The 19,651-nt window shown below is 25.3% G+C and overlaps 1 protein-coding gene across 5 annotated transcripts in view; it reads left to right on the top strand.

Annotated features, from left to right (window-relative positions):
* LOC129985310 (ubiquitin carboxyl-terminal hydrolase 34-like) overlaps window positions 1–19,651 on the top strand; it is a 68,597-nt gene that overhangs the window by 15,544 nt on the left and 33,402 nt on the right. For all 5 annotated transcript variants that reach the window (XM_056095295.1, XM_056095294.1, XM_056095293.1 and 2 more), the window contains exons 12-32: window positions 2,966–3,320; window positions 3,940–4,067; window positions 5,873–5,962; window positions 6,044–6,130; window positions 6,750–6,832; window positions 8,183–8,337; window positions 8,978–9,094; window positions 9,740–9,839; window positions 9,970–10,058; window positions 10,832–10,908; window positions 11,568–11,694; window positions 11,840–11,944; window positions 12,879–13,049; window positions 13,404–13,592; window positions 13,993–14,103; window positions 15,177–15,293; window positions 15,484–15,567; window positions 15,684–15,770; window positions 16,953–17,117; window positions 18,259–18,507; window positions 19,474–19,629. In XM_056095295.1, the coding sequence (XP_055951270.1) occupies window positions 2,966–3,320; window positions 3,940–4,067; window positions 5,873–5,962; window positions 6,044–6,130; window positions 6,750–6,832; window positions 8,183–8,337; window positions 8,978–9,094; window positions 9,740–9,839; window positions 9,970–10,058; window positions 10,832–10,908; window positions 11,568–11,694; window positions 11,840–11,944; window positions 12,879–13,049; window positions 13,404–13,592; window positions 13,993–14,103; window positions 15,177–15,293; window positions 15,484–15,567; window positions 15,684–15,770; window positions 16,953–17,117; window positions 18,259–18,507; window positions 19,474–19,629 (2,842 nt within the window). The remainder of the gene's footprint in view (window positions 1–2,965; window positions 3,321–3,939; window positions 4,068–5,872; window positions 5,963–6,043; window positions 6,131–6,749; window positions 6,833–8,182; window positions 8,338–8,977; window positions 9,095–9,739; window positions 9,840–9,969; window positions 10,059–10,831; window positions 10,909–11,567; window positions 11,695–11,839; window positions 11,945–12,878; window positions 13,050–13,403; window positions 13,593–13,992; window positions 14,104–15,176; window positions 15,294–15,483; window positions 15,568–15,683; window positions 15,771–16,952; window positions 17,118–18,258; window positions 18,508–19,473; window positions 19,630–19,651) is intronic.

The following is a 19,651-nucleotide window of genomic DNA, read 5'->3' as shown; positions in this document are numbered from 1 at the left end:
ATGTTTAATAAATGCTACAGTTAATAAAGATATAATAACATTTAAAGATTTCTTCTCATTTTGTAGGGTTTTTTTTCTATTATTGAATAAATAGGGATATTAAATTAGGATTATTCTATTAAATCTGGAAATGTTAAAAAAATTATAAAATTACGTTAAAAAATTGTTTAAAATTATATTTAAATTTACTGAATGTTCGTTATTATAAAGGTAGCATTCAACCATTTTATTTGGTTAGGAAAGTGGTTTTTCTTTGAAGAATTGGGATAAAGTTTAGTTTAATGTAGTAAAATGAAATTTCATTAGTAATGAATCAATAAGTTGATGATATTTTATGCATTGTGTATATACGGTTTGCATTATAGATTGAATTATAAACAAAATTGAACAAAAGTGGCAAAATAAGTTGTAGGTAAAAGGACTTTGGAGAGTAATTTTGCGTAAAAGAAAATTAATGCTTTCTACTGATTTTTTTTTTATTTCATCAATTTACTTTATTAGTCCTCACAGGGAGGGTGGTCACAAAAAAAGATACCAATTTTATAATTTTCTATAAAAAACAAACTATTTGCTTTATAATTCCAAAAATTGCTAGAAAAATAGCATTTAGTCTCCTTTTAGAAAAATAGATGGCAGCATGAGCAATTTTAGTTTCTTTTAAGGCATTAATTTTATTTAAAAAATACCCCTTTTTTTTGCTTTCTCAAATTTGTTAATTTTTTTTTGACCTTAAAAAAATTTTATTTAAAAAATATCCCAATTTTTTTTTATTGCCTCAAATTTAATTTTTTGATCTTTTTTAAGAAATGAAATTTTATCAAAATCAATCATCCATTTTCCTACAATATTTGTGAGGTTTTAAATCATAATTTTGTTTAATCTTCAAATTAATTTAATAACAAACCAAATTGACTGACTCGCAGGTGTCCTCATTTAAGGACACCATCCGTCGATGATGTCTATTTCTTTGTTAGCTTCTATTCTGCACTGCTGCCTTTCTTTGTGTGAAAGGTGTAATTTGATATTTTCCAGCAAATGATGCGATGTTGATTCTGTGTTTGTGGGGAGGGAGGGAGGTTGTTTATTTATCTTCAGGAAAAAGAAACTCGTGTTTAAAGCCAGAAAACATTCCATATGTAAGATTTTTTTTTTCCCCTTTGACTGTTACTTGTGTTTTACCCTCATGTTCTGCTGTATTTTGTTACTATCTTTTTCTGTAAAGATTTAGATTTCTATAGACTTAATTTTTTATTTAAACTTTTTTCATAATTATTATTATGGCATTAAGCATGTAAAAATTGTGCAGCAAAAGATTAAAAAAAAAAAAAAAATGTTCAACATATGCCCATTAATTTTTCCTCTCAAAAATATTCATTGTGCAATATCAAAAAAATGTGCACAAAACATGAATAATGTGCAAAACAATAATTTATTATTATGTATTAGTGGATAAGACACTTCCACATGATTTGAGAAATTTCGAACCAAATGATAAGTTATTTTTAATTTTGCTTTTTATTTGGTATTTTTCACTTCATTGATTAATAAAATTAACACTTAATTAATGAAATTTATTTATAAATATTTATTTTTAACACTTTAATTAGATAATTTTATTCTTAATTGAATTAAATTATTTTTAGAATTTTTGTAGTAAATATATTATATTTTGTATATTTAATATTTTAAATGTTCCAAATTACCGAGTGCATGAATAAAAGTGTCTATAAACCTTAAATATGCGTAATTACTGCTGTTTTCATAAGAAATTTATGCAATTATTTTTAAAGATTTTCTTACAAGAGATGCTCTAGATGGGTGGTGTCCTCAAACGAGGATACCGCCCCCCCTGCGAAACTAGGCAAGTTAAAAACATTGTTTACTGTAAAATCTATGTGTATACAACCTATTAATCATGCTGATTATGTTTTCCCATTATATTTCACAAATTTTAATGACTCGCATCGGAAAGGGTTAAATAGTTTTTGATTGTGCTGTTAATAATTAAAATTACAATGAAAGTAATTAAATTAAGAACACATGAAAGAAAGAAAGCCCAGATATAGAATAAAAAAAATATTGTTGAAATTTTAATATTTATATTTGTCCAATTTTTGTATTTGTTTTTAAAATTTGGTTTTAACTTTCAGCTAATTGAGTCTATGATGGTTCATAGGTCTTTGGTTTCACAAACCTAAATCAAAAAGCTAAATATTATTACATTATTTCCAAAAAGTAAATAAATATTCTATATCTGAGTTAAAAAATAAATATTCTATAAATAAATAAATATCTAAATACTGTATCTATATAAAATTTTAAAATAACAGGAAAATTTTAGAATTTTAAGAAATTTGTTTTGAAGTCAAGCATATTGAAGATACAGGATAGCAGTGAAGATGAGTACTTGTGTATTAACAGCATGCTGATGTTGAATTTTAGGCCTATTTTCATATCATTGGTGGACAGAGTCTATGGACTAACATGACATCTTTGACGTATCTTTATCTCTAGTTGCAATAAATAGCATATCTCTGGTGGTCTTTTTTTCCATTAAATTTAAAATGATCAAATATTGACTTTTTGGATAAATTTTATTTAAATTATGGGACTATAACAATTTCAGATCATTTTATTTGTGATAAAAATGTATTTTTATATTTACTAAAAAAAATTTCTTAAAATAATTTTCATGAAAAATTTTTCATCGGTTTGTGTACAAAATTATATGAAATGATAGATTTCTCGAGTTTGAAGATCTTAATGCAAATGCATATCTACCGTAATTGTGTATTATATTTATGTGTTGTCTAATGCTCATGTGTAGTGGTGTGTAACCTTTTAAAATAAAGGGAGAAAAAGATTATAATAAATGTGTTCTTATAAAATTTAAGATTTTTTAAAGATTTTAATTATAATTGTAATGTTGCAATAAAATGTGTATATTTTTTTTGTTTGATCTTAGTGATTTAGTTGAAGACATTTTAAGTCCTGATGATGGAAGCTGCAACAGTTCTCATGTTAGTAACAAATCTGAAAAGAACTTGGCTGATTTTGATGGTGAAGAATCCGGCTGTGAAGATGAACTTGCACAACTTGCTGCTCATGCACAAGCTCAACTCAATACACATCCAATGACTCAAAGACTCACAAATATGGCTTGCATGTATACTCCTCAATTACATGGAAGTAAACACTCTCATCATTTCATTGGACGTTCACCTCGAGAAGTTCGACAAGCAATAAATCATTTTGAGCTTGATTCAGTGTGTGAACCTGGTCAAACATTATTATGGGATATTTTACAGGATGACAAGATAGTAAGATTATATTCTCTTAATTTTTAATTTAGGGATTTGAACTATTCTTAATTTTATGCTCTTTTTTTCCCAAATTAATTATTCTTAATTTTATGCTCTTTTTTTTTCCCAAATTAACTTAATTTTTCTAAATTTATTTTTTTGGAATGTTTAATGTAATTTATCAAAAAGTCTTCAAATATATAAGTATTTTCTGTTAATTTACCTATGATTTTTTAAAAAAATATTATGGTATATATCACACAGAAATGGCTGATTCACGCTTCTAGAACAATTTCTTTGTTTGCAAAAATTCTTTATTATATTTTGTCACTGATGCAATTATTTGTTGCTACTGTGTACTATATATTAATCTAGCATACTTCTACTTTAACACTAATTTAGCATATTCTTGATCAGAATGAAATATTGTCAATTATTTTTAAAACTATTCATTATTTAAGTGTTTGTTTTGATTTATTTTATACTTTTGTAGAAATCAACGGGAATTCTCTAGAAATAAAATGAAATGTTTTGCATTTTCTATATCTGATTTAAGTTTTTAATCATTTCACTATGAAATTTACTTCATTATTTTTGTTTTATTGTTTGGAAATAACTTTTAATATTTTTGTTCTAGGGTCAATTAGGTGAAGGTTTAGCTGTTGAAGCAGAAAAGATTCTTTGCAATCTTGTCTGTTGGTCAACAGATAAAATGATTAGAATGAAATTCATAGAAGGCTGTTTACAAAACATCGCAAATAATAGGTAATCCTAAAATGCTACAAATTATTTTAAATTTTTCTAGCCTTTTTTAGCTGAACGCCAATTTTCATGAATGTTTGTTCATACCCCAACTACTTTTCTGTTACACAAGATTATCTATAGTGAATTCAAATATTAATCAAAAATGGGTCGAGTGCTATTAATTGCCTTTAGACTTTCTAATTGTAAATTAGAATTATTAACTCAAATTTTAAATAATTTATTTTCATTCCCAGTCATTCCACATTTTATTTACATTTTTAATATAACAAATTTATGATGGCATCATTTATCATTAGTATCAATATCTACGAATAAGAAAGTTAAATGCGTGTCTGTGTGTGTGCATGTTAGCGCTCTACAGTACGGATCGTTTAACTTGAAGCTACCATATTTAGCACAAATATACTTTGCAGGGTGGAAATTAATACTTCAGAGTGATTTAAAAAAATTAATCAGAATTTTAATTAAAAATTAAGCTAGATTTTTCAAAAATATTCTCAAAAATGAAAATTTTTACACAGTTTAAAAAAACAAACAAAAAAAAATTACCTTTTTAATAATGCCAATTTGCTTTAAAATTCTGTGTATATATTTGATTAACTTTTAAATATATTTTTAAGTATATTTCACATTAATATTTTCATTGTGAAAGATATCTAAATCATTTTCATTCTTTCATCAATTATTTGATTATGTGCTTTTCTTCCATTATTGAAAATTATAGAAGGCTCTGTTTAATATATATATATATATATTAGTTGAATAAAAAGCACAGTTACAATATTGCAAAATTAAGAAAATAGATGAGCCATAATAGTGAACCATAATTTTTTAATAGTCTTGTGATGTTATCCGTGATGTTAGAAGGCTCTGTTTAATATATATATATATATATATATATATATATATTAGTTGAATAAAAAGCACAGTTACAATATTGCAAAATTAAGAAAATAGATGAGCCATAATAGTGAACCATAATTTTTTAATAGTCTTGTGATGTTATCCGATTACTCTATTAGAAAGATCCATGTTCTTAATAAATAAAATTTAATTAAAATAATTAATTAAATTAACATAACATTAATGTTTGATTTGCTAGAGACAGGGATATGAAATTATGGCTGAGTGATTTAACTGAAATAATATCTCCAATGAAAATAGTGAGTAAAGGTGTTAACTAGTATAATTTTTTTTTTTTTTTTTTTTAAACTTTCAGGAAATTTTCTAGATGCTATAGTTGAATTTTGGGTCTATCAATGTAGTTTTATTTAACAAGTAATAGAACTTTATTTAAGATTGTGTTTTGCTGTTGTGATTATTTTCATTAAAATAGCTGATTTTGCTAACCCCTAGTGCCAGTATTTAAAACTGTTTTATGCTGTTTAAAAATGTTATTTTATAACTAATAAATGTTGGTTAATCTCTCTCTCTCTCTCTCTCTATATATATATATATATATATTGAAAAAAAAAATGATTTTTTTTATCCATATCTAAATATTATGATATATTATTCTTGTTGGCAGTTATAAAGTTTGGGATCCTTGGAGTAAAACAAATATATAAAAAAAACAGCATTTTTAGTAAAATATTTTTTGAATAAAATTAGAGTATTTCATTAAAAGTTATATTTTTCTGTTATTACTAGCAAGGATGGCTAAAAATCTTTTATTGATAGTTTATAAAGATTGAAAGTTTAGATTATAAAGCATTTCATATTATATTGCTTGATGTCTTATTATTTTTGATTATAAAACATTACATATTCTTTGTATGCATAATGCAATATTTTTTACCTTGTAGATCTGTTATTATTTCTATGCGCTTATTACCAAAGTTGTTTGCATCTTTTCAACAATTTAGAGGAAGCAGTGATACATATTCTGTGACTCTGTAAGTATGTTAATTCAAAAATAATACCTTTTTGGTTTTTCATGTTTTTCAAGTCTTAAAACTTAATTTTTTTTTTTATAGTTGGGCAGAGAAAGAACATAAAATGATGAAGCACTTCTTCAATAATCTAGTTAATTATACTTCAAATAAAAGTTGTATCAAATCTATGTAAGTTTTAAAAATTCATATTTAATTGTGCTCTAAAATAAAAATATAGTTATTTTATGTATCCTTTATGTGTCTGTATTATCATAATCAAGTTAAAACAATTTTAATGATAAATTCTGTTGGTACAGTTCATAGAGCTTCATGTATTCAAATTTACAATCTGGTAAAAACTGCTTAGGTTTATTATTATTATTCTCAGTTAAATAGTTCTGAATATAATTCCATTTATATTTAGAATTAATTGATATATTTAAATTTTAGTGCTACTAATCACTGTCACATATAATAAAAATAATCAGAATTCTAATATTTTAATTTTAAGCTGCACTTTTCACTACTCTCAAAATATGTATAAATATACATAATAGTATTCACATGTAATGTGTCACTCGTAACTTACAGTCAATTTTAGTTGTAACTAAATGTAGAAAAAGAAAGATATGTAATATTTTCATGGGAGTTTTTAAAAGTGAATTCAAATTTATATATCTTCTGCTTTTCTGATTTTATATCTTTCACATTTTTTAATTGAATTATCTATGTATGTATGTATGTGTATGTGTGTGTATATATATATATATATAATATGATATATTTTTTTTTTTTCTATCCCTGCTAGGTATTCTCATAAAGATGAAATTCAAGTTCGTTTACATTTTCTTACTTGTGTTTTTTCTACTGCTGGTTCACCAGAGAGTTTTCGTAAGTATTCATTTCAGTTTGAATTTTAAATGTGTTATCGTTTATAATATATTAGTGTGTGTGTGTGAAACATTCCTTGAGTTAAAGAGAAGCAAGTGTGAAATTAAATTTTTTTTTGTTCTTCATGGTTTTAAAGTAATAGTTCAGTTTTTATCTATTATCAAGATCTACTTGTAAGGGAACACAATGTGTCAAACTGAAAAGGAAAATAGAAAGTAGGAAAAAACAATAAATAGACAGCAGCTTAAGCTAATATAGTTTTAGAAAAGAATCTGCTGCACAGTATTTCAGCTTGATGCATGCTAAAGAGTTACTGTTAAATTAATTTTTAAAAAATCTTTTTTTTTCTTTATTTTGTAAATTGATATTATAACATTATATGTAGATACCTTCCACTGATATGCTATAAAGGTTACTCAAATGAAGAGTAGACAAGTTGAATGAAAAGAATACCTTTATTGGAAATCGAAAGAAATTGCCATGAGTGTTGTAACACAGGTCCCATTGTTTAGGTAGCAGGCCTATTCCTAGAAGCATTCTGATCTGGACACATCCATGTATAGCACGAATTTCTCTTGATCATTTTTCTCTAAAACGAACAGCTTTCACTGTTGAACGCCGTATGTAGTGCACACCTCCTACTACCCTTTATATCCATGTTCAGTTGCGCTGCTCTTGCTGCTGTCATGCTATAGCAATGGCAAGTGTGCATCTTTCATTCGGGCCACCCTTATAATTATTGTATATAAAGACAGTATTTCATCTGAACATTTGCATCCAACAACAATTTTTGTTTATATGTAAATCTTCCTTAAAACAGTAATTGGTACCATGTGTATTGTGTACTTAATATCAAATCTATTTATATTAATATACTAAAACTACTTAATGCTTTTTTTATTACATGGATTTATTTACAGCTGATATAGATATTATGTTGAATCTTTTTATATAGATAATATTTCAAATTTAATAATACTTTTATAAAATTTTACGATGATTAAATATATTATAATGGCTTTAATGTTTGACAATTTAACGGAGTTATGGACATGAAATTATGACTAAATGATTTAATTGAAATTAAATATTCCTGTCAAATATGTTTTCCTAGTTTAATAATAAATGTACAAAATATAAATTGCAATAAAAAAAAGGGAAAAGAAAAAATTAAGGGAAGAATATCATGGAATATTGCTTGTAGAAATAGAAATATATAATATTTCTATTTTTTTTTTTAAATTTATGTTCGCATTTTTTGTATTTTTTCATTTTTGTATTATGTAAACAGTATTTTCTGTTTCTTTAATTACATTTGATTTTACAAAGAAATATTTTTATGTGTTTTAGGTTTAAATCATGAACAAGTTGACACATTATGGCAGTGTTTAGCTAGAGATCCAGAATGTGCAGATGAACTATTTGGTTGGCTTTTAAATCAAGCCAAAGGGAAAGAGCAACATGCATTGAGCATTTCTCTTTTCAAGCATATTCTTCTAGAAAAAGTAATTTTTTTTTGTACTTTTCATTTAATAATAATCACTAATTAAAAATGCTGTTAGATACCTTACAATTGTACTAAACTTGATTTATCTTTATAATTTCGAAATATTTCAACATTGTTTTTTTTTTTTTTTTTTTTTTTTAGTGAGTGGAATACTTTTTAAATTTTTGTATCTTTATGAAACTAATATATATGTGACATGGCAAATTAATATGGAGTCTATTCTGGGTTTAAGTTCCCAAGTCTACACATCCTTTACTAAAATTCTCAGAAATAATTCAAAAGAGAATTTTGTGTGATATCCAAATGAACAGTTATCAGTTTGCCTGATTAATCATCAGTTGTATATTATTATATTGTTCAGTGTTGTCTTAAAGTCTGATTCAATAAGAGTAATTAAACTATAAAATTTATTAAAGAAGTATTTTGGAAATGTCTTGAATGATACCTTGTATCAAAATTTCAAAATCAATGCCTTGATACCAAATTATATAATAAATTATAAAAGCACTCAAAGTTAGAAATAGTTTTTGTCACATATTCATGGCACACAGTCTTTCTTTATTAATACTAAAATTTTGCTGTGCTGTATTTTGTTATCTGTCTACATAAATTACTATAAATATATATTCTTGTTTTAGATGCCTCAATTACCACCTGAGTCTATCAGTATGATGGCTTTAAATCTTCTTCAGCAATTAAGTAGCATAGCTCATTTGGCCACTGCATCATATGATACACCATCTTCTGCAGCAGATGTAATTTTGAATTCTTCTTTTTATTTGAATTTCTTTAATTTCAGTTACTTTTTTTTGTAAATATTTTTTACCAATTTTTTTTATTGTGAACTGTTTAATGGCACAAATTTTATTATTTTAATAGTTAATTGTTTGAAGACAGACGATATTTTCTAATGTGTATTCTTTGTAATTGTCAATATAAGTTTTAACATTGGAACTGTCATTTTTCTAAATCATAATTTTGCTGTTAGGTTATTTTTCTATTTATTAAATAGCAAAGAAAAAGAAAAGGAATCAAAGGGGGGAAAAAGAAAAGGAACTCAATATTACATTTTTTTGTAATGGGAAATTTACCAATTGCCAAAAGTTTAAATTAGCATTTTTTGTTTTAAAATTTTAAGTATTTTTTTCTTAATTTAGCAGCCTGCTGAAGTGATCATAATTTTAAAAAATCTTGTTTTACTTGTTTCTATATTTAAAATTTGCTTTTGTAGGATGTATTTCATTAAAGTTATATTAAAAAGTTAATTTCTTAAAAAAATGTAGCAAAATGTTATAACTTCACTATGAAAGCTAACTATATTCCTTCGATTTTAACTATCATTAGTTAGTATCATTAATTACTTGCTTCAGTTTGTGTATTTCTGTTTTTTTGTCGAAAAGGTCAGTGGAATGAGGCAGCTATGGAGCATTGCTCTTCGTGCTCTCAATACTGATGTCAGTATGGCAGCCATTCAATACCTAAACAATTATTACATAAATGGTAAGTGTGTGCTTATCTGCATTTTTGTTAAATTTGTGGGGAAAAAAATTCTTGTGTAAAATAATTTGAATGCAAAATATTGCATAGAATTGTTTCTTGGTACATTATTTTTGATCTGAATTTTCTACAGTGCATCATGGGACTTTAGAAAAAGAAGAAGAATTTATAGAACAATGCATGGAAAGCCTGATGAAAGCCACTTCAAATCAGTCACCTGAGGTAAAATTAGGTTTAATAATAATTTGAATGTAAATTGGAATTTTAAAGCCATTCATAATATATTTTAATTTTTATTGAATATTTTGGTATTTTCTTTCATTTTCTTTTACAGTTTAATTCTATAGTGTCATTTATACCTGAAATTCACAATTTTTATTTTTGACAAATTTTGATCAAAATATTCTTCTTTTTCGTACTTTGATAAAAGCATTAAAAATAAACTTTATTGTCTTTAATATATTTCATCATTCATTAATCTAGCTATTATGGAATTTTGTGTTTAATTTTCCCTCAAATTCTCTAGCAGAAAGAGCTCGATGAAAATATGATTAATATTAAATAATTCAGAATTTTGATTTATAAATATTAAAATATTGTATTTTCAGTTAAACACTATATATAATATAATTTCAGAATACAAAATTTCAGAATTTTAGTACAGCCAGAAATGTGTAAATTGTAAAACTGCATTACAAGTGTGGAAAAGAATAAATAAAATCATGTAAACTACTGCAGAGTGAAAAATATGAAGGATAAAACATTAGAGTATTGAAAATGAAGATTAGTAAAAAAAAATGTTTATACCAAGTATTATAGTGAAAAGACTTTATTATTTTTTATTGTAACTGTTATTTACTTCATTCAACAAAATTACATATGATAACCAAGTTCCTTTTAGCAATCGTAAAGCAAAGTTGCTTTGTTCATAATTATATCTAATAAGTAAATAATAAAATCTTTACTTTTGTAAATAACTGAAATTATTTCTACAGGCTGAAGAAAACAATCTTATGATTATACAGCGAGCCCTTCTTTTATTGAAAACACATATTGAGGCTTTCAGAAGGCGGTAAGTAAATTTTTTGTTTTTCATGAGTTATGCTTAGAAATTATGCTTTTTAAATAATTTTTATTAAAGAATTGATGTTCAAAATTGCAAAATGTGATCTCTTTAAATTAAATGTTTTCTCTTTAATGTCAGTTTAAGAATTTCACTGAATGCATAATTGAGTAAAATCAATATAGTTCATTACCATGTATGGTTTAATAGCCCCTATGTTAAGTGAAATATGAATGAATATTCTATAAAACAGTTTAAGATCTGATTTTTTTTTGAAAGTAAAGAACTTTGAATTGTTGATTAAATCTATTATATATTGTAGTTTGCTTATTTGAATATTTTTTCTTAAATATTGTAAACATGTTCTAAAATTCTTACTATTCTTTGCAAATTTTAAAATAATGTAAATATTAAGATTGGGAGCAGTGTTTTTTTAAATATAAATATTAGATCTTTATTTTCTATGTAATTAGTCCGAATTATTTAGATGTTTGTTTATTTTTGAATCCGGCTTTAGAGGATTTTTTTAGTTTGAGGTAATAACACATTTAAAAAAAGAAAATTCATAGTATTTTCTTTTAATTATGGTCATATGTATTAGCTAACAGCTTAAGAATTTTTTTTGTTGTTTCTTATATGTGTAATCTCACCCATTGTACATTTGATAGGTATGCTTACCATTTGAGAAGATGGCAGCTTAATGGCCAAGGTGTAAGTAGCCATAGATGTAGCATGGGTGAAAAACAGGCTTCTCCATTAAGAATAATATGCCAGCCAGCTGGCTTGTCAGAAAAAGTAAGATTTACTAAATGGACATATATTAGCTAATATTCTATTTACTATGACTAAGTTATGTTTTATCTGTGTAGAATGCTATGGCTATGTTCTCTATAGCTTTATAGAATCTTGTTTCATGTAATAACTCGATTCTTATTTGCAGACAACAATTGAATTACAAAACTGTGATACTATAGCTGATTTAAGAGCTGAAGTTACTCAGTGGTGGGAACAACTACAAGCAAAACATAAAAAAGACAGTATTTTGGTAATGTTTTATATTTTGTTGTTGTTTAGAAATATGTTTGAATAGTTTTATTTATTTTGGTAATGAATTATGGTCACATTCATGGAAATTATAAAGTTTTTCATTTTCATGATAGAAAACATTTAGTAATGAAGGTATAGCAACATTGTTCCAATCTTTGTATGTATATAGTACATTTTACACATATCATTATATTGTAATCTGAATTATGTCAGTTTTTTTTTTTTCTTTATTATCTGATTCTTAGCTGATCCATTGGATTTAAACAAAATCTATTTTTTATTTCATACAATATATGACATTATTTCTTTGGTAAAACCATTTTTACTTGCAGCAACAAATAAAATCTCATTTTGCATATGTATAAAATGTCATATAGTTACATAATGAATCAACCTTTTTTTTTTTTTTTTTTATCCATTGAAAAGTTTTATGTGTTCTGAAACAATCTTTTAATCTGCATGTCTTAATTTTATAATTGAGTTTCATTATAAAACTTTTTTTTGGAGGGGGAGGGATTGGTAATAGAGAGAAAGTATAATATTGATTGAAGCTAAATCTAATGTTATTTTGTAAAATAATGATATATCAACATTACAACAATAATGATATATCAACATTAATAATTAACCTAACAAAATATCCAATAACAAATCTTATTTCCTCAAAGGAAATTGAACAAAATTTGTAGGCTTATTTCTGCTTCTTAAATTATTTCTATTTGTTACAACTTTTGCTTTTAATATGTTAAAAATAAGGCTTATTCTTAAAAAGAAAGATTTATACTGTTTTTAATATATGTGAAATCTCTTTGAAATTAATGTATAATTACTTAATTCACTTATATAAAGAATAATGTATACAAATTTTTATTACAAAAGCCGTAAACAAATAATGTTAACTGAATTATCTTTTTCACCTTCTATTTTCTTAGGACACAAAAGACAATGTGCCATCAGTTAATGGAACATCAAATGGTAATGTTTGTCCTATATTAGGAACAATGTTATCTGATGGTCCCATAAGAATGATTTCTCAAGGTCAAGAACTGACCTGTGATTTAGATGAGAAAACTTTAGCAGAGATTGCAATCAAAGATCATCAAGTAAGTTAAAGCCTTAAGAACATTAATTTATTTTATCTTTGCTCATACTTAATGTAACTTTTTTTCTTCAATTTTTTTATGGATTATGATATGCTTATTTTAAGTTATATATACATGAAATCATATAGGGAAATAATTACATGATCTACTTATCCATTTGACAAAATTCTTTTACTATTTAGGTTCCTTTGCATCTCGCTTATAACTATTCCTTTGATTAAAAATAAATCTAATTCCATGAAGCATTTAATTATACTCTTTTTATTGCCTTTCAGTAAAAATTAGTTTCCTGGATGTTTTGGTTTTCATTTAAATGTATTGAAGTAAATTTTAATTTCAATATTATTTTTATAGTTGGTTTTTGTATCTGTCGGAGCTCCTCGTCAATCTCGACGTCGTGAAGGTTTAGAACCTGCATCAACATTGCCTCCACCACCGAGAGAAAGATTGCCTGTTATACTTTTACTTAAATCATCTTACTTTGAACAACTTTTTGGTCTTATGCAGCATTTAGGTTCTTTTAAGTCTGTTTCCGAAGAGGGGGTATGTCGTTGTTGAATTATTTTCAAATTTTGTTTTTAATGTATTAAATGCCATAGGCTGAAGTTAAAAAAAACAACTACTGTTAAAATATCATTTTAATATTTATTAATGACAAAGAATATTAAGTTCAGGAATATAAATTTATGATGTTTATCAAGTTTATTTTTAAAAAAATGTTCATGCATTTTATTACATTTTAACGTGGTATGAAATTTTTAATTACCATGTATTTGTTAGTGAATTCTTTTTTAAAAATTAACTTAAAAATACTATTATTAAGAAAACACTATTATAAATTTAATCTAGAAATTACTGTAAATATTCTATATTCAAAAAGAAATCATCAAGCTTGTTGCATTATTTTCTTGAAATAACATGTATTGAATTATTGTTTTTTCAGAAAACTTTGCCTCATACAAAGGCCCAGGTTCTTTCCAGAAGGGTTTGGGAAATTCTTATGATGCTTCCTACTTCCCCAACTATGTTAAAAGCTTTCAAAGATATAAGTAAAGTAAGTTAATTTTCTTTGTATTTTTATATATGAAAATTATAAATATTAATTTTTAAAAATTAAAACATTTTAAACTAAACATTTTGAACCCAATAGCACTTTGTTTCTTTAGTTAATTGACAGTATATTTAAGTTATCACTTGAATTAAAAAAATAAATTTTGAGGCACATTCAATTAATCTGCTCTGTAGTTATTAATTTGATTTTTTAAAAGCTGAAAATGTGTAAAATAATTAGATGCATTATTTCAGAAGCTAATTTTTGTCCTTTTTAGAACTAAATTGTTTATTTTGTAATCACTCTTCTTTCTTTTCAATGTTGCTATTTAATTTGTGCTTCATAATGTGTACAGCTTAATGTGTTTGATAGTACAGTTGAATCTTGAGAATTTTGACTTGTTTTGATGATTTAAATAAATTTTCTTCTGATGCATGCATTGAAACAGAAAATTTTTATGCCACAGTTAAATTTAAAATATTAATAATAATTGAATAGGTTTTTTCCCACCTTCTGTTTGCTGTTATCTAGTAAAGTTATGTCTTTTACTGTTTTTATTACAAAGATTAATGTGTAATATCAACTAATAACTGCTAAAATTGTGAAATTTGGTATTGCTCTTCTTTGATATTGTTAATTAAATTTACATTGACTTCTTAGATAGCTATGATGTATTTACTTTAAAAAAAAACAATTATAACTTATGTTAAAAATGTCTTCAATTAAAGATTTTAAAAATATGTGAAATATCATTTTTAAAAAAAGTTTTTCTTTAAATTTCTTGAGTATTGAAATCTTTTGTTTTAAATTCAAAATACTGTTACATCATTATTTAGATTAAGGAATTTTAAATTCCTAACTAAACTTATTGAATTTTTTAAAAATTAAATGTTGATTAATTTTTTTTTTTGGTTTCAACTTGTATCACTTATCATACTTGTAAATTATTCCTCACATTTATGCAACTTTAAATTTCTGTATATCGAAAGTTATTCTAATATTTACTACAGTTTTTTCTTCACATAAATAATTATTGCTTATGATTGCTTGCTAACACTTATTTATTTATTTAATAGGTCTCTAATTCTGATGACTCACATTCTCACAGCACTTTACAGTCACTATTAGATCCTAAAAGTCCCCAAAAATTAATGTATTCTTTACAAATAGTTGATTCTCTATGGCAAAATAAAGTAAGTATATTTAGAAAAAAATTTCTAGTTTGAAATTAGTGGAGTAAATAAGCTGATTTAAAAATATTTTTTGAAATATGCCATATTAAATTTATCTGTATTTTTTTTTTTTTCATTGTCTTCTACTTGTACTTTACAATATATAGGTAACTGATAATAATTGAAAATATGATTCCTCATTTTTTTGTAGGGTTCAGAACTATTAAATCCACTTGGAGAAAAACCATTCACTGAACAAACTATTGAAAAAAATGCTTTACCATGGTCTAAAACAGTATGTTTTCTTCAACTATTTCTTGTGAAATAAATAAAATATTTTCTGATATTTTGTAGTAACTTTTTGTTGAAGTACGTATGGAGATTTATTATGAATTTGTTTTTAATCCCTAGTTTATTAAATGTGGCGGGCTGAATCATTTATTCAATATCTTCATGTCTGGTGTTCTGCAGACTTCTGAAGATGGTGACTGGACTGAGGTAAATGCAAAACCATTTATTTTGTAATTTTTATATGCATTACATCCATCTTATTAACCCTAATTAATTTCTGATAAAAACTTTTGTTGAATGATTTAGTGTTGTTGTGTTGTGACTTATGGCACTTTACAAGCACACTGATAGTTTTCTGTCGGCAATTTAAACTGAATGAGCATCTCTTGTTTTTTTAGTAGCACCAACTAGGACCTACTTAGCTAGCAACCCTTTTTATGAGATGGACTTCATTTATACATTTCATTCATTCGTCCACAGATCGTAATTTAGATCTGAATTGGAGAAAGATCACCTCTGAACCAGTACTCCCAGTGTTATTTATTACTCTTGACAAGAGGATTTTGTGACCATGACAGATTTATATGTGCGTCAGTCACCACACACACACACAGTATTTGGCCGACAGATTCGAACTCCCAATTCAAGGGATTCGAATCCAATGCCTTGCCAACCAGGCTATTCCGGCCTTGAATGATTTAGTTGGTTATGAAATAATCATATCGATGACTTGTATGTTGTCTGCTTATTTAAATTTACAATTTAAGATGCAATTATCAAAATTAGGCTTTATTATTCTATCTATTTATATTTAATGAACTGTAATATATGATTATGAACTCGTATTTTTTATATTGAAGGCTTACAATTTCAACCTACAATACCCTGTATATAGCTGCACAGTGCATTGAAATAAAAGATTCTTCTATTGGTATAGTGTGAAAATTATTGGGGAAAGGCCCAATCTTAGATTATCATTGTTATATGACTGCATTCCAAAACTATATCACAGAATAGTCTTCATATAATTTCAAATCAGGACTTTGACTAAGTTACATACACATAAAATTTTTTTATTACATTAGTATTTGGAAAATGTTACAATTGTTCATTCAAATAATTATCAACAAATTATACTATTAATTCTTAATATTTAAAAATCAAGAAAATTTTATAAATATGATTTTAGTAGACAGCGTTTTAATTCACAAAACAACGTTAAAAATGTACAAAAATCTTTATAAATTTTAAAATTACTTTTTTTTGTATTAATACCTAGAATTAGTTAGTTGATACTAATTAGAATATTAATTTTATTAGGTTTTTAATGATTTATTATATGAAAATTGTTCCCTTTTAATGTACTATTTTTAAATAATCATATTTCAGTGGAACCAAGATTGTATTGCTTGCTTGTTACGTCTTATCTATCAATTTGGAGTTGAGGGTAGTGAGGATGATTGTACGAGTGGTGATAGTGAAGTTCCCAGGAAGAGAGTCAAAAGAACTAGGAAAGGCAGTAGTGATAAACTTCTGATACCAAAACTGAATAAGGTATTTGCTATTTATTGAATTTTCTCAGTGATTACCAAGGGCTAATATTATTTAAAACTGTTAATTTTTTAAAGTTAAATGCTAAAATCTTCCTATTTAATTAGCTTTGTAAAATTTTAAATTGGGGAAAATAAGTAATATGCTGCGATGAAAGTGATCTGTTTTGTATAAATATTATAAGTTTTGTTAAGTGCATTATTTTTTAATAGATATAATCATTTTCTATATTTCATATGTAGTTTTCCATGCATAAATTGTGGGAAAAGAAAAGAGATTGTTATGAAATGATTTCAAATTTTGGAATTATTCTCTTTGCTGTAGTAAAAAATAAATACATTGGTAATATTTAATGATTTATTAATAGTTTTCATAAAATTGTTATAACTGAAAAATCCATAAATCCATGCTTTATAAATAAATTTAACTTCTATCCTAATTATGATTTTAATGCAAATGACAAAAAGCACATTCAAAATCTTTATTAAATTTGCCTTTATGGTTAAAAAAAACTAGATTTTGTAAATTATCGTATTTGATTATATTACTGTTTATTATATAATATTTCACAAGTATAAAAAAAGTTACCTAGTATTTGCATCAATTACAAAATAAAGGATGTGGATTATAACAATCAATTATAATATATTATGAGAAATATCTAAAACATGTGAGAAGCATTTTGATTATAAATATTATAAAACTAATAATTTTAATGATAAGTTATTTGCATTCATTACTCATCCTGTCAAAGTAATATTTTCTGAAGAACTTGAAAACTGATTTTTTTTCATTAGGTTGCAACAAAATAAAAATAATAAATTCCGAAAAATAGATAACTGTTAAAAAATGACAGCTAATCTGATCAGTAGATGAGATAATTGAAAATAAAATTTTCATTACTTATTTTGGAAAAGTTAAAGGAATTGTTCTTTTGATAAATGCTTAATAACATATTTTTTAAGCATGTTTTAGTAATTTACTACTTTTATTTGTTATATATTTTATTAATTTACTATATTAATTTGTAGAATTGGTTTTGTATTTCATTATTCATATAGAAAGAACTGTTATTCTTAATAAACATTTTATGTTATTATTTTTTTATAAAAAAACTTACATAATGACTTACTTGTATTTGCAGGTTATGCTGAAAATTATGAGTGACACAGAATCTGTGTTGAAAGCAATTCTTACTTTGTTGTCTGAAGCTGCATCTCCTTGTGACCCAAACCAATACAAAACAGGCTTTTGGGGTCGAGCTCAAATTGTCTCATGTGCCATGACATTATTAGTATCTTGGGCATTTTCTGAACCGCAAGTCCGTGCTCATTTATTTCAATATTCTGAATTGGATATATTATTAAAGAGACTAGTACTTGATGACCCAGAGGTATGTTTTTCTTATTTCAATTAAATTTTCTTAGTTGAAAAGATTTTTTTTTCTCCCTCACGGAATCTGTGTTTTATATTTAATCATTATTTATATTAAACAATCAAAACACATATATTACTTGGTGCTTTATTTTTTTCTTGAACTGTTGGTTTATTTAGTCATTATTGAGCATCAACTTTTAGCAGACCTTTTAGATCTCCTTCATTTCTGGAAAACAACAACTTTTTCCACCATGCATAGTATTACTCAGGTACTTTTATTGTGATTTTGTTTATGTAGAGGAAATTGCCTTGATTGTTATTTTCTTGCCTGCTTTATCAACTATGGTTATAATTATAAAACTTGGTAAATTGCTATGAAATTAAAACTATGAAACTGCCATGCTTTAGTTCTTAGTTTTTTTAAAATTGCAAATAAAATTACTAAATATGGCAAGTTAGCGCAACCAAGTCTTGTCGAATCTTTTGTTGCTGCATATATAAAATCAAATACAAAATTTTTTTTATTGCTATGCTTTTACTTCACTATCAACATTTCAGAAATAATGTATCCATTCAAATAAGTTGGCAGTTTGTTAATTTTAAGAAATACTGAAAAAATTCTCAAATCTTTGTTGTTAATTTTTAACTGTTAATTATAAAAGTTGATTTAATTTTTTGGTATTGATTATTTTATTTCTATGTTTTTTTCTGTTGGAATTCATATGTCATATAAAAAAAATCTTATAAAATAAATTGCATGAAAAAGGATTTTACAAAAGTAAAATCCTTTTTCTGTATGAAAACTTGACTGTATGGTGTGGCATATCTTAAATTATCCTTTCATATCTTAATTCTATAAGAGGTTAAAAGTTTCCAGGGAATTTATAGTCATTATCATAATGTAGTTTATATGGCATGGTTTTTTTTGTGATCTTCCTGTTTTCAAATAATTTGTATTGATGAACTCTTTTTTTCTTTCTAGCCTTCTTTGAGAAGAGAAGCTTGTACTGGATTTTACAGACTGTGTTTAGGCTCTAATACAGATGGTGATACTGGTTATCAATTTGTTGCCCCTTTATTAAGTAGCTTGTTAAGTTTTTTATCTGTAGCCCAAAATATGAGACAACCGCGACCAGATGTAAGTTACTTTTTTTTTTTTT

Source organism: Argiope bruennichi, chromosome 9 (assembly GCF_947563725.1).
Source record: "Argiope bruennichi chromosome 9, qqArgBrue1.1, whole genome shotgun sequence".
Taxonomy (NCBI): domain Eukaryota; kingdom Metazoa; phylum Arthropoda; class Arachnida; order Araneae; family Araneidae; genus Argiope; species Argiope bruennichi.
This window is presented reverse-complemented; position numbering and strand designations above follow the sequence as displayed.